We start from the raw sequence: 13,381 nt of genomic DNA, 5'->3' as shown, positions 1-13,381 counted from the left end.
CATGAAGGCAAACACCCTCCCCTACTGCCAGGCATTAAGAGTTAGAGTAGACCGGGGCACACACCCTTTTTACCATGAGGGCTCACTGGGAGACGACGGTCGGCTCAAACGCACACAGATGCTGGGGAGGCTGTTTCAGGGGTCATTGAGGCCTCCATTGTGCCCCCCCCGACCCTGTGGGCAGCACCGCTTTTGAACCACCATTAGTGGCACGGAAGCAGCAATGCTGACGGTTTGAGCCTCCTCCCAGTGGTCTCAGCCACATTGCTGCTTCCGAACCACCAACTGTGGCAGTGGGATGCACGCCTCTGAACTCAACTGCCCTGTTCAGCTATCCTGGCTAATACGCATTGACAGACTGGTAACACTCCATGATTCCACAAGATCTTATGGCAGTGAGTTCCTTCAGTAAATGATGTTTTGGGTGAAGAGATACTTTCTTTTGTCTGCCAGTCAATTTCGTTGGGTCACCCTCCTAAGTTCTGGTATCTTGAGAGAGGGACAGCACTGCTCTGTACGTCAGCACAAAGTGGGTGCCCACCCTTACCTGTGCTTGTGGAATAGGGAAACCCCTTGGGCAGCAGAGTGTTGCCTCTCCTCTCTGCCAAGCTGCACCTGGAGGTGCCTGGCTCACCCTCTGCAGGCGTAATCGGCATCCGGTGCATTTTGGGGTTTATGCCATCTGGAATCATGCGGGGGCTGTGCTGGTATAAGTGGAGCCCTTTGCTTTCAGAAAGAGCTTTGAGAAGATTTATTCTGTTGGATTGGCTTTGATTGTAAGTCTATGAGATGAAGAAGAATTCGGATTGTCATGCTTTTTTTTTTGGTGCAACACCTGACCCTATGCATGTTTACCTGAGAGCCCCACCTCCCCCCAAGCCCTGTGTTCAACAGGGCTTAGTAAATATACATAGGTTTGTACCCTTTGCTCACCAGGTTAAGTGCCAATCCCTTCTGGGCAAGCAGCTCCAAAGGTCCGCCAATATCACATAAACGCAGGTGATTTGGTAACATTTTTGGAACCCATCTGTGAAGCTCATGTTACATCCTTCAACCTACCAACCCACCCTCCAGAAATCAGGTGAGGACAGGAAAGGACACAACCTCCCAGTATGGGCGCCATGCAGGAACTCATGCTGGCAGAAGGAAACCAGTTAACAGCTAACCAAAGTAAGCAAAAAATATAAAGTTTAGAGCACTGTGGAGAATTCCATGGATACAATAAGCCCTACTTTGAGAAAGGAAACCATGAAGGCTGTAATACAGGGTGTCTGCATTCAAGAATTAAGTACAATGAAAAAACAAAATAGAGCACAGACTTCATTATTAGAGAGGGAAATTAGATCCTTAACAGAGGAATCCAGGAACATTTAGGATTCGGTAACTACTGGGCAAAAACGAGTGGATTACAGACCCTAGATATTAATAAAACAATGGTGGGGATGCTGTATGCTAAACAGTGGTTCTATGAATTTGATGGTAAAGGGTCAGTTATTAGCAAATAGCTTGAAGCAGCGTAGGGCAAGAAACAAAATTATCGCAATTGAAGATAATCATGAGGTCAAGTATCTAGATACTGAAAAAATTGTTAATCTATTTGCTGAATATTTTGAAGAAATCTATTCAAACTCAGACAGTGACCCAGAATTAATTGAGGAATATCAGGTTACAGTGAAGGTGACTCTGTTTGCGGATGAAGTGAGGACATGGCTTGATAGACCCATTACATTGGAAGAGATAAGAGGTGGCAGTCTCTCAGCTTAAGTCAAATACATCTCCGGGCCCAGATGGGTTTACTGGAGAATTCTATAAACATTTCAAGGAAATATTACACCCACATCTTCAGTCCATCTTCAACGAAATTTTGGAGGGTGCCCAACTCCAAGAGACTTGGCCATGCTCAAAAATTGTAGTACTATTAAAACCAGGAAAGAACCCATTGAAGATGGACTCTTATAGACCAATTTCGTTATTAAATAATGATCATAAACTTTTCACTTCAGTATTAACAAACCAACTGAAAAGGCATGTGGGGAAACATGTTCATGCAGACCAGTATGGTTTTCTTCTATGAAAATTTATAGTAGGCCCTGTTCAGAGATTATTTAGGTTGATACGCTTTTGTAAGGAGCATGAATCTCTGAAGGCAATTTTTGCTTTGGATTTGTTTAAGGCCTTTGATAGTTGGACTCGATGGTCTTATAGGACCCTTCCAACCCCACTATTCTATGATTATGTAAACTGGAGTTGTTGTTTTTTTTAAAAAAAATGCCCTACAACATTATCATTTTGGCCCAAATTTTTAAATGCAGTCCAAGCTATCTACTCTGACTTTGATTCGTGTCAATGATTTGGACTCCCGTAGTATAAATTTGCACAGCGGTACCAAACAAGGTTGTCTGATGTCACCTATTTGGTTTACCCGTATAATTGAAGTTTTGGCAAATCGACTTTGAGCTCACCCACAAGTAAGTGGAATTACAGTGCGTAATCCAAAACATTTGATTAGCCTGTATGCCAGTGATATGTTACTGACATTGAGTAATCCATTACATGCAATTCAGGCTCTTCAAGTAAAATTAGATAAATTTAAGGAAATAATGGGCCTGAAGGTTGATTTCCAGAAATCAGACCTTTTTTGTTTAAATTTTCCTCCAGGTGAGCAATTAAGAGTCTCACAAAGACAAGGGATCCCATTAGTAAATAATTGTTTTAGGGATTTATCTACCTAGGAATACACAAAAACTCTATAAACAATGGGCAGCAACGGCAAACTATTCTGAAGGTTATAATTAAATGGGAGAAATGTAACCTTTCACTTTTTAGTGAAATACCAACCATTAAGATGATGGTCCTTCCTAAGTTAACATATCTGTTTTACGTATTACCTCTAGAACTACAATATAAGACACTGTGACTTTGGCAGAGCAGATGAGAGCAATTTATATTTAAAAGTCAGAAACCACATACAGCCAAAGTTTTCAGATACAGGCAATGTGCAGTAGGAGGATGGGATATTCCTGATATTATATTATGAAGCATACCAGTTATGTCACCTCCTATCTTGGTTATCAACAGATAATAATAATTGGGTACAGGTGGAGAGAACAACGTTACCATTACAGAAAGTGGATTTTTTTATATATTAAAAATGAACTTAAGAAAGTATGTGTGAAACCTCTACCTTGAGAGCAATTTTACAGGTAGAGAGGGAGGAAAGAAAAATTATTTCCACAGATATCCCCTATGATTCTTTTACGTTGTCACCTGGCCTTTCACTCTGAGGATCGACTAATGGATATACTGACCTTTAAACAGAGGGGGCTTTATAGGTTGAAAGAATTTTATTTGAATGCTCTGCCCCTCCCTGGGGAGTTCTGGCGGATTCACTTGAAGGAGGTTGGAATAACAGGGTTAGCATGGTATCAAGTAGGTAAATTCATCTGAAGAGGGGACTTTATACAACAGGCCCTGAGAAATTTAACACCATTTGAATCCATACATACATTCTTAGGCAAGGGGAAGAAAGGCCTGGTGTCACATATTTACTGAGTGCGAACTGACTTAGATACAGGTTCACCTAACACTTTAAAACGAATACGCGAACTGGATTGGGAAACAGAAATAGAGGACGTTTTATGGAAGTCAGTGCTGGAAAAATTCCCATTTAAAGTAGTATCTATTAATATGAGGGAACAAGCTTGAAGGTTCTTCAAAAATGGTATACGACTCCTGTTCGTTTAGTTCATATTCATCATGAAGTGTCAAGATTGTGCTGGAGGGGATGCAAGGAACCAGGATCCACCCAGCATATATGATGATCCTGTGTAAAAGTGGCAAAGTTTTTGGACTGTGGTCTTCAGTGAAATTCATACTTGGACAGCAATTGGAGAGCACACTGGAGCTGGCACTTTTAGGATTGTGTCTGGGAAATAATAGAAATTGTCCCTTTAAGCCATTCACTGGAATTTTGTTGGTAGCTGCTAGACTGGTTACTGCTCAGTTTTGGAAGTACTTAAGAGGAGTTCCATTAGATGCCTGGTGGACTCAAGTTTGGAAGACTGCTTTAGTTAACAAATAAGTTATGACTGGCGAAAGGAAGAAGGAAACAAGATACATAATAAATTGATTTCAATCCATAGAAAATGTATGTTGGTAATATTCAACTTCATAATACTCTGCCTGTAGCATATCAATCTCTCTGGTTCATGCAAACAATGCATTCTGTATTTTTCTCCATGATCTACTCTTATTTTTGATATGCCTGGACTATCACATTAAGAAGTAAGAAGCTCACTTCTTAGCTTGGCTATCTTGACAATGATCTTCTGTGCCTCTCTACCCTTGTCTAAGAAAATAGTTAAATCTCTTCCCCCGAATTTTAGCGAATTAATGAAAAATCATAAATATTGTCAGAACAAGTTCTCCTTGTTGTGGATTTTCTGGGAGGTAGTTGCACAGAATTTCTGGCCTGGATGATTCTAAGTATTTGAACCAGGAGACCTATGATACCAGGCCATATAGCAACACCTACCACAGCACCACGATCTGTTGGTGCAGCCTGATTTGCAGGTATAGGAAGACTTTGGATTTGGCCACGTTTTTAGGAAAATTAGAACAGTAATAAAATCATTGCGTGTCTAGGTTTGGTTGGGGAGTACAATGAGTGACTACAAAATGAACTCCCATTTGCTTCCTTAGCTTACTCGTTCTTCCCGTCCCTCAGAAAGGATGACAACGATTCGTCCTTTCCGCTTGCGTCCGGTTCGACCCATTCGCTGCACAAGACGAATTGGACTTTTCTGAGCATCAAAACAAATGATGAGGTCAACTTCTCCAATATCCAAGCCTTCTTCGCCTACACACGTGGACACTAATGTGTTGTATCCACCTTCACGGAAATGTTTCACCACCTAAAGCAAGATTGAAACACTTGAAATTTGCTTTACAGAAAATCATCATCATCTCCTCTATACCACCTCTTGGCCAAAGCTCTCTGGGCAGTCTACGGCAATTCATAAGAATACATTAAAAATACAAAAAACAGCATAATAAAGTCTAACATTTCTAACACAGAAAAATTAAAACAATATAAACAGCTAAAACAAGTAAATAATATATTTTGATCATCCTTTTCATCATCTTCTGCCCCTTGTGATCACAATAACTTAACTGTTGAAGTTCTGAAGAAGCCAAACCGATGCTGCAAGGGGACAATGTTGCAGCAAAAAGTGCAGTACAGTGGGACTATGCAAGGCCTTCAGGGAAGTGGGGGTGGCTGTTAAGAGCAGGTGTGTGTATAAGATGCTGCATTGCATTTGTTTGGCTGCACTTGTGCCTTTTAGACTGTAAGCCTACGGGCAGGGACAGACCTGTTTTTAATCTGTGTACAGTGCTTTGTAAATTAATTATAATCTTGCCATATTTACAAGGCATGTTATTTTCACACCATACTAGTAACCCATTGCTACTAAGCACAATCCAAAGTACCTGCAGAAATGCAGAATTATGTACTAAACAGTACTAATCTACACATTTGTTTCTATGGATTTCTGCTGTTTGCTACATCTAGATTTAGGTACTGAGGATAAGAGCCTCATTGGAGACACATTTCACCAACTCAAAAATGCAGCAATGTTACAGGCTTGAACAACACTGATGGTTCTAGAGCCAACAATGATAATCACTATGTAGCAGTAGGTGGTGCAGTTACACATTTACTAATTCTGTAAGTATCAATGGAATTCACCACATGTTAAACGAGCACAGGAGTCGAGCTACCATGAGTTTAAATCTTACACAGTGGAGGCTATTTAAAGTATCTGCCTTCAGGCCCCACTGTATTATCCAAAGTATGTTCCTGGCACCGGAGGTCTCCTTGGAATGGAGATTCCAAGTCTCCTTGGAATGGCCATTTACTAATAAAACATGCAAGACCTTTGATTAAATTGACTTTGTCCTGCTGGCCCCTCCATACCTCAAGCTGCTCCTTCTGTGTAAAGCCCCTTGTGCGCTTGCCTGTAGAATGGCCCAGAAAAGTCATGACCCTCACAACCGGGTAGTGCTGGCTAAGCATCTCTGCAATTTCCTGAACACTGTCACGGAAGGAGGAGAAGATCATAACTCTCGTATCTGCAGGGTTACTTTCAGTTGTGTTCTGACCTGTTAATACACAAAGCAAACCAATAAGAAACAAGTTGCTATACAAAATAGGTCCAGATTCTCAAATGCATAGTCCCAATTCCAATCAGTTTCATGAGATGGCAAGCATATCTGAGAAAAGGTGTTTTTTTTTTTTTTTTTTTTAATGGACTAGTAAACTCATAGAACTTAAAAAAATCTCATTCAAGTTAGCCCACTGTCCATCTTTTAAAGGAAGCTTCCTTGCCCTTTGTAACAAGGCTACAAACTCTGGCAAGCCAAATATAAATTGACAATGAAGAAGGCCAAGGAGGACACTAAATGGCAAATTATTAGAGATAAGCACAAAGAATATACATTTCCTAAAATTCAGCAGAAGTAGAAAATATTAGGGTGAACTCTGCAGGAGTTTTCCCATCACCATGTTATCATTTTAATTATATCCAAGATCTACCTCCATTCCAGGATCTGAAATGTCCTACAACAACTTCTTCTAATTTCTTTAACTTTGGGTGGCTATAGATGAATGGCTTCCTGTTTCCAGTTCCTGTAAGTCCAAATGTTTTCATTTTAGATATAAATCTGTAAAACACCTTTTCCTTAATCATCTACCCTATGAAATATTGTACTCAGGTAACAACAACAACGTTAAAGTTACACTGCATATCTAGGGATTCATATTTCATTCAAAAGCAGCTTCAAAAAGATCTGGACCAAGGAACATTTATAAAAGAGATCAAAGGAATATATTTGCCACACCAAATCACAGAGGTTTCAGATTCAAACCAAGATATAGATGCCTTCTAAGTGGTCATACCTCTTAATATTGAAAGATAATTAATCATTCCTCGTCACCTCCATGTTATTGCTGGCACAAGCAAGACAGGTTTCATCTGGATTCTCGGTCTGTATTTTAAGATATCCTTCATCTTTCATTAGTGTTAGTTGCCATAATGAGCAAACTGCATTGCTGTGTTTTAGTCTTAAGTAGAAAAATACCAACCCGGTTTTGTGTTGTTGCCATTTCCTGCAGTCACAGTTGTGTCTGAAAACAGATTTTCAAGCTGGCTATACAACTTCATGAAGTCCTCATTATGAATAAGTTCATTTTTGGCATGAGTCATACCTTTAGAAACAGAATAAATGAATTTAAAGATTGCATCAATTGCACATCAAGCTACAGTTTTCAAATTCCTTTCACAATTTTGCCAAAGATAAGTAAGAATGCATTATTATTGTAATAGAATCAGAGTTGGAAGGGACTTCAAAGGTTATCTAGTCCAGCCCCTGCACTACTACAGCAATCCTGAAAGGTGACCAGCCACTCTACTTAAAAACCCAAATTCTTCCTAGTGTTCGGTCAAAATCCTCTTTCATTGACTTGTGTCCTACCACCTGGAGTAACACAGAACAAATTTGCTCTACCCTCCAGGTAACAGCCCTTCAAATATTTGAAGATGGCTATCATATTGCCTCTTCATTATCTCTTCTGAAGGCTAGCAGCTTTAACATTTCAAAATATTTAATATTAAAATTCAGAAAAGTTGAATCTCACTTAAATAAATCAAATGCTTGTGTGTCTATCAGGTACTGAGAATATATGGGACTAACTAACCAACCTCTCATCTATGCCAGGATTGTGGCAGATCAAGCAAATCTTTCATATTTGCATGATCTTACTCCTGCTGCTCAATTAGGAAATTCTATAATTAAATGCCTCCAAGAGAATTCTGGGATTAAAAATGGGATCCTAATGCCCAATATCACCCAGTATGGGCTTCTGACCCAAGAATAATGGAGGGTGCAATCCTATGGGGATAGGCAGCTGCCTCCAAAACTCAGATGCCCTGCATTTGTGGCCAGACAGCCGATTTTGGCTGTCTAGCCATGGGAAGAAGGAGCGGGGGAAGTGGCTGCCGGACAATACATAAGATGTATCATACTGGCATTTCCGCCTTCCCCGCCCTGGAACGCCCCCAGGAACACCGTTTTTGCCGCTTCGCACTCCTCTTCCAAGCATGGGGCTGTTCTGAGCTGCCTGCGAGGCAGCACGGGGGCCGGGGGGGGGGGGGTCGGTTCTCAGGGAACCAACCTCAGAGAACAGGCTCCAAGGTCAGTTCCCGGAAACTGACATATCCTATGGCCGTCTAGCCGCTGACTAGCAGCCATAGGATTGCTCCTTACAACATCTTAGCTTTGAGGTTTGCCAGATGTAACAGGCAATTAGAAATAGATACTTTTATTGGTAAGAAAGGAATCCAGATAAGGAGGTGTCAATGTTAAATTTATGACTCTAGTAGAACCTCATAAGGTTATTCGGTCAGATGGGCCATCAAATAAGTGACCAAGAGGCCTCACTGGAGACCATAAATGTGTAAGAAAAACAAGATCGTAAGACAGGATGGTATCAAGAGAATAGGCTTGTGTCAAAAACATGCCTGTAACATGTCAAAGAAAGTCAAGATGTTTGGATAATTATGTTGGTATGCACATTAATCTTGATAAAAAAAAAACTTCAAAATTCGATACTCTTATTTAGACATATGAAGATTTAGAACAGAAAGGTTATCTTTGGAATTCTTGGGTAGGAAATATAAGGTGTAGTAAAAAATAGTTTAGACATATTTTATAGCATCCAAAAAGTATATAAAGGAGACTCAAAACATGCAACAGTGGAAGCTACCCTTTAGGATCAGCTTTCCCCAATGTGTTGCCTGTAGAATAAACCTGGTAAAGCTTGATACTGATTATCGCTGAGAACTAGAAAATGTACTTGACTCTGCTTAGAAGCCTTGTTTAAAAATGATGTTAGATGTTTCGTGCTTTTGAAATTATGTATGCATAAGCTCTTGTATATAGTACTGTTATGCTAATACTTTGGAGTAAAAGACAAAATCTTGTCTGAGAGAGTGTTTCTTAAGGACTAGAATTCTGCATTACCTATATCTGAGTGAAGTACTGAACTAGCTTTAGATGGTATCTGGTTGTAAGGAGAATTTGACTGTATACACAGTAGACAGGTGATCAGTGGTCATCCATGTACTGACCATATAGTCTGAGAGAATCTCTGAACCATGGCATGTGCCACAGGATATAAAAAAAACCCTCCATGTTCCACACGTTTCCATCTTGGGTCAACTGAGTTGGACAAAAATAACGATAAAATACCCTACCTCAGAAAGCCGTCAGTACTGAGAATTTAGCTGCAACTGGACTCTCCTTCCCAGAGGGCTCCATTGGCTCCGCCCCAACCAGCCCAGCCCAGCCCTGGCTAACTACACTTCCCACATTCCTAGTGTCCAGATGCCAGACTTACAACTCTCTCAGATGGACGCAAAGTAAGCTGGAGAAGCAGAGTTAATGGAATAATTCTTTTATAAGCCAACTTATTCAGCTTTATATGTTAAGTTACAATTGGGAAGATAAAAAAAAAATCAGTTAATTTTCTCATCCAAATACGATTTCTGTAAGAATTTTCTCATCCAAATATGATTTCTGTAAGAGCCGCAAGGGCCTGCAGGAGAGGCCACCACCACCACCGGGGAAAAGGCGCGCCTGCTGCTGCTGGGCCAGCGGTGGCTGCTGCTGCCGCAGCTGCTGCTGCCGCCACCACCACCACCACCACCTGGCCTTCCCTGTGGACTCCGGCCTGGCATTATTTTTAAGGGGATTTTTAATTGTTTTGTGTGTGTGTGTGTGTATTTTCTTTTTCCTGGGGGATTTTGTTGTGGTTTTAGGGGTGGGTTGCCTGCCTGACAGGCCGGAGCGAGGGGGCATGTGTCCACCTGATGGAGGCAGTGGGGGGAGTGTTGGGGGCCAGAAGATACTGAGGCTGGGCGGCAGGCGCTGGCAGAGCGCGAGGGGCAGGCCATGCCAGGTAAGGGGAACAAGGGAGAGATGTGTAGTATCTGTCCCCTGCTCCGGGCCTGTCCAGAGCCAAAGGATGGCTGGGGGAGGCGAGACCCCATCTTCTGGCCTTCGTTTGCTGCTTTGCAATGCCAGGTCTGTTACCCAGAAAACCTCCCTCATCCATGACATGATCCTGGGTGAGGGTGCAGACCGGGCATGTATTACGGAGACCTGGCTGGCTGAGGCTGCTGCTCCAACCCTTGCAGCCATGTGTCCAGCTGGATTTTCGTATGCACAGCAGCCGAGAGCTGGGGATCGGGGAGGGGGAGTGGCTGTTATCTACCGAGAGTCCTTGGTCTTCACCAGACCCCCTCTCCGGGAGACCAAGGCTGCTGAGTGCATGTACTGGAGGTTGGACCCGAAGGGCAGTCTGGGGATTCTGCTCGTGTACCGTCCACCCCGCTGCACGACTGACTCCCTGGCCGAGGTGCTTGAGGTGGTCTCTGATGTGCGTGTACAGTCCCCTAACTTACTGGTGTTGGGGGACTTCAATGTACATTCGGAGGCCATCCTCACAGGAGCACCTCGGGACTTCATGGAGACCATGGCCTCCTGGGAGCTGCACCATATTCTAACTGGGCCCACCCATGTAGCCGGTCATGCACTAGACCTTGTGTTTGTTTCTGGAGAAGTGGGGAGTGATCTGGAAGTCGGGGGTATATCCACCACCCCCTTGTCATGGTCAGATCACTATCTGGTGACGTTGGACTTCTCGGTTCCACAACCCCTCCGCAGGGGTGGAGGACCCATTAAAATGGTCTGCCCCAGGCATCTTATGGATCCAAATGGATTCCTGAACGTGCTTGGGGATTCTCTGGGGCATGCCAACGGCCACTTGGTTGAGACCCTGGTGGGTGGCTGGAATGCCGCAATCACTGGGGCATTAGATCAGGTGGCTCCGAAACGCCCTCTCCCCCGAACAGGGCTCGGACTGCACCATGGTTCAATCCGCGGTTACGAGCTCTGAAGCAGGAGGTGAGACGGCTAGAGCGCCGGTGGCGGAAGTCTCGCTCCAAAGACGATCAGACATGGGCTAGAGCTGTATCTTCAGCCTATCACGTGGCGGTGAAGGCAGCAAAAAAGGAATATTATGCTGCCTCCATCGCGTCTGCAGAGTGCTGTCCCAGGAGGCTGTTCCAAGTGGTCCGGAGCCTGGTCGGTCCTGTGGCTCCGGAACCACTGGAGCATTCTAAGGCCTCCTGTGAGGCTTTGGCAAGGCACTTTGCAGATAAAATTGATCAGATTAGGTGTGTTACTCTGCACGCTGTGGATACAGTTAGTGAGCAAGAGGCGGCCTGTGGCAAACCGGTTTTGTGGGATCGGTTCCAGCTTCTTCCTCCTGATGAAGTGGACAAGGTGCTTTCATCGGTACGGCCGACCACCTGCTTACTTGATCCTTGCCCATCTTGGCTCATTATGAGCTGCAGAGAGAGACTGGGTGAGGGGATCAAGGCGGTGGTGAACGCCTCCCTTGAGGAGGGAGTGATGCCATCAGCCCTCAAGGAGGCAGTGATAAGACCGCTCTTAAAGAAGCCCTCCTTGGATCCTCAAGTTTTGAACAACTTTCGCCCAGTCTCAAATCTGCCATTTTGGGGCAAGGTGATTGAGCGGGTGGTGGCGGTGCAGTTGAAGGCACACTTGGAAGAAACTGATTATCTAGACCCATTTCAGTCGGGCTTCAGGCCTGGGCATGGGACAGAAACAGCCTTGGTCGCCTTGGTAGATGATATGAGGAGGGCTCTGGATAGGGGTGAATGCTCCTTCCTTGTTCTCCTCGACCTCTCAGCGGCTTTCGATACCGTTGACCACGGTATCCTCCTGGACCGCCTGGAGGGGTTGGGCATTGGGGAGACTGTATTGCGGTGGTTCCGGTCCTTCCTCTCCGGCAGGTACCAGAGGGTAGCACTGGGAGAGGAGGTTTCGGACCCGTGGCCACTTACTTGTGGGGTCCCACAGGGTTCCATCCTCTCCCCAATGCTATTTAACATCTATGTGAAGCCGCTGGGGGCTATCATCAGGAGGTTTGGGGTGCAGTGTCATCAATATGCGGATGACACGCAGCTCTACCTCTCGTTTAAATCTTCACCAAGGTTGGCCGTAGAATCCCTGTCCAAAGGTCTGGAGACGGTGAGTGGCTGGATGGGGAGGAATAGGCTGAAGCTGAACCCTGACAAGACCGAGGTACTTTTGGTGAGAGACAAGAGGAGGCTGGGGGATGTTGACCTGGTGTTGAATGGGGTACGGCTACCCTTGAAAGACCAGGTCCGCAGCCTGGGGGTCATTTTGGACTCCCAGCTGTCCATGGAGGCTCAGGTGTCACCTGTGAGCCGGACAGCGCTGTATCAACTCCATCTGATACAGCGGCTGCACCCCTTCCTTCCTGACCATCTGCTCCCATCGGTAGTACATGCCCTGGTCTCCTCTCGTTTAGACTACTGTAATGCGCTCTACATGGGGTTACCCTTGAAGATGGTTCGGAAACTGCAGCTGGTACAGAACGCGGCGGCTCGCCTGATTAAAGGCAGCCGCCGGCGAGATCACATCACTCCAGTGCTGAAGGAGTTGCACTGGTTACCAGTTGTTTTCTGGGCCAAATTCAAGGTGTTGGTTTTGACCTTTAAAACCCTATATGGTTCCGGCCCACCTGTCTTAAGGAGCGCCTCCAGCAGCACCAGACAGGCCGCTTAACAAGATCAGCCTCGGATGGCCTTCTCTCTGTCCCATCAGCCAGGAGAGCTAGACTGGTGGGGACGAGGGAGAGGGCCTTTTCTGTGGTGGCCCCCACTCTGTGGAACTCCCTCCCTAGGGAACTCTGTCATGCCCCCTCTTTAATGAGCTTCCGCCGTGCATTAAAAACGTGGTTCTTCAGGCAGGCATTTGGGGTGGGTTAGGGTATTTTAGGAAATGTTTTTATTGTAGAATTTTATTGTTTTAAACTGTTTTTACTGTATGTTGTACATCGCCCAGAGTGGCTGGGTGACCAGCCAGATGGGCGATTAATAAATTTAATAATAATAATAAAAAAACCCTGCATATATATGATGACTCAACTAAACTCTGACCCATTTTATTAACACCCATACTCCTCCCCAACTAAAGGAAACATCTTGTCACATTTGTATCTAAAGCTAGCTGATAGTTTCCATGTCAGGAAGGAAGTATTCTATCTTTTTCTTCTCAGAAAAAGAAGTAATATGCTCAGCTGAAGTCACTGTAAATATATCTTTTAAATCTGGATCTTCTGCATTACTTGCAAGCAGATTTATTTTTATACGCATTTTGATTCTGTGGTGCTCATTCTACATTCCAAATCCAACAGCCTTTCCTGCTA

The 13,381-nt window shown here is 44.1% G+C and overlaps 1 protein-coding gene across 12 annotated transcripts in view; it reads right to left on the bottom strand.

The window, feature by feature from the left end:
* The window catches only part of FANCM (FA complementation group M), a 65,509-nt gene that overhangs the window by 26,599 nt on the left and 25,529 nt on the right, over positions 1–13,381 (bottom strand). For 10 of the 12 annotated variants that reach the window (XM_084833419.1, XM_084833401.1, XM_084833457.1 and 7 more), the window contains 5 exons: positions 7,145–7,267; positions 6,596–6,688; positions 5,978–6,162; positions 4,707–4,913; positions 548–782 (listed from right to left, as the gene is read on the bottom strand). In XM_084833419.1, the coding sequence (XP_084689545.1) occupies positions 548–782; positions 4,707–4,913; positions 5,978–6,162; positions 6,596–6,688; positions 7,145–7,267 (843 nt within the window). Of the gene's footprint in view, positions 1–547; positions 783–4,706; positions 4,914–5,977; positions 6,163–6,595; positions 6,689–6,958; positions 7,085–7,144; positions 7,268–13,381 lie in introns of those variants that run through there. The other 2 variants (XM_084833500.1, XM_084833428.1) reach the window with 2 other exon arrangements.

Source organism: Heloderma suspectum, chromosome 1, assembly GCF_057233095.1.
Source record: "Heloderma suspectum isolate Gila_16-S chromosome 1, 16-S_ref, whole genome shotgun sequence".
Taxonomy (NCBI): Eukaryota; Metazoa; Chordata; class Lepidosauria; order Squamata; family Helodermatidae; genus Heloderma; species Heloderma suspectum.
The sequence above is the reverse complement of the archived record's forward strand: the minus strand, read 5'-3'. Positions and strand labels throughout refer to the sequence as shown.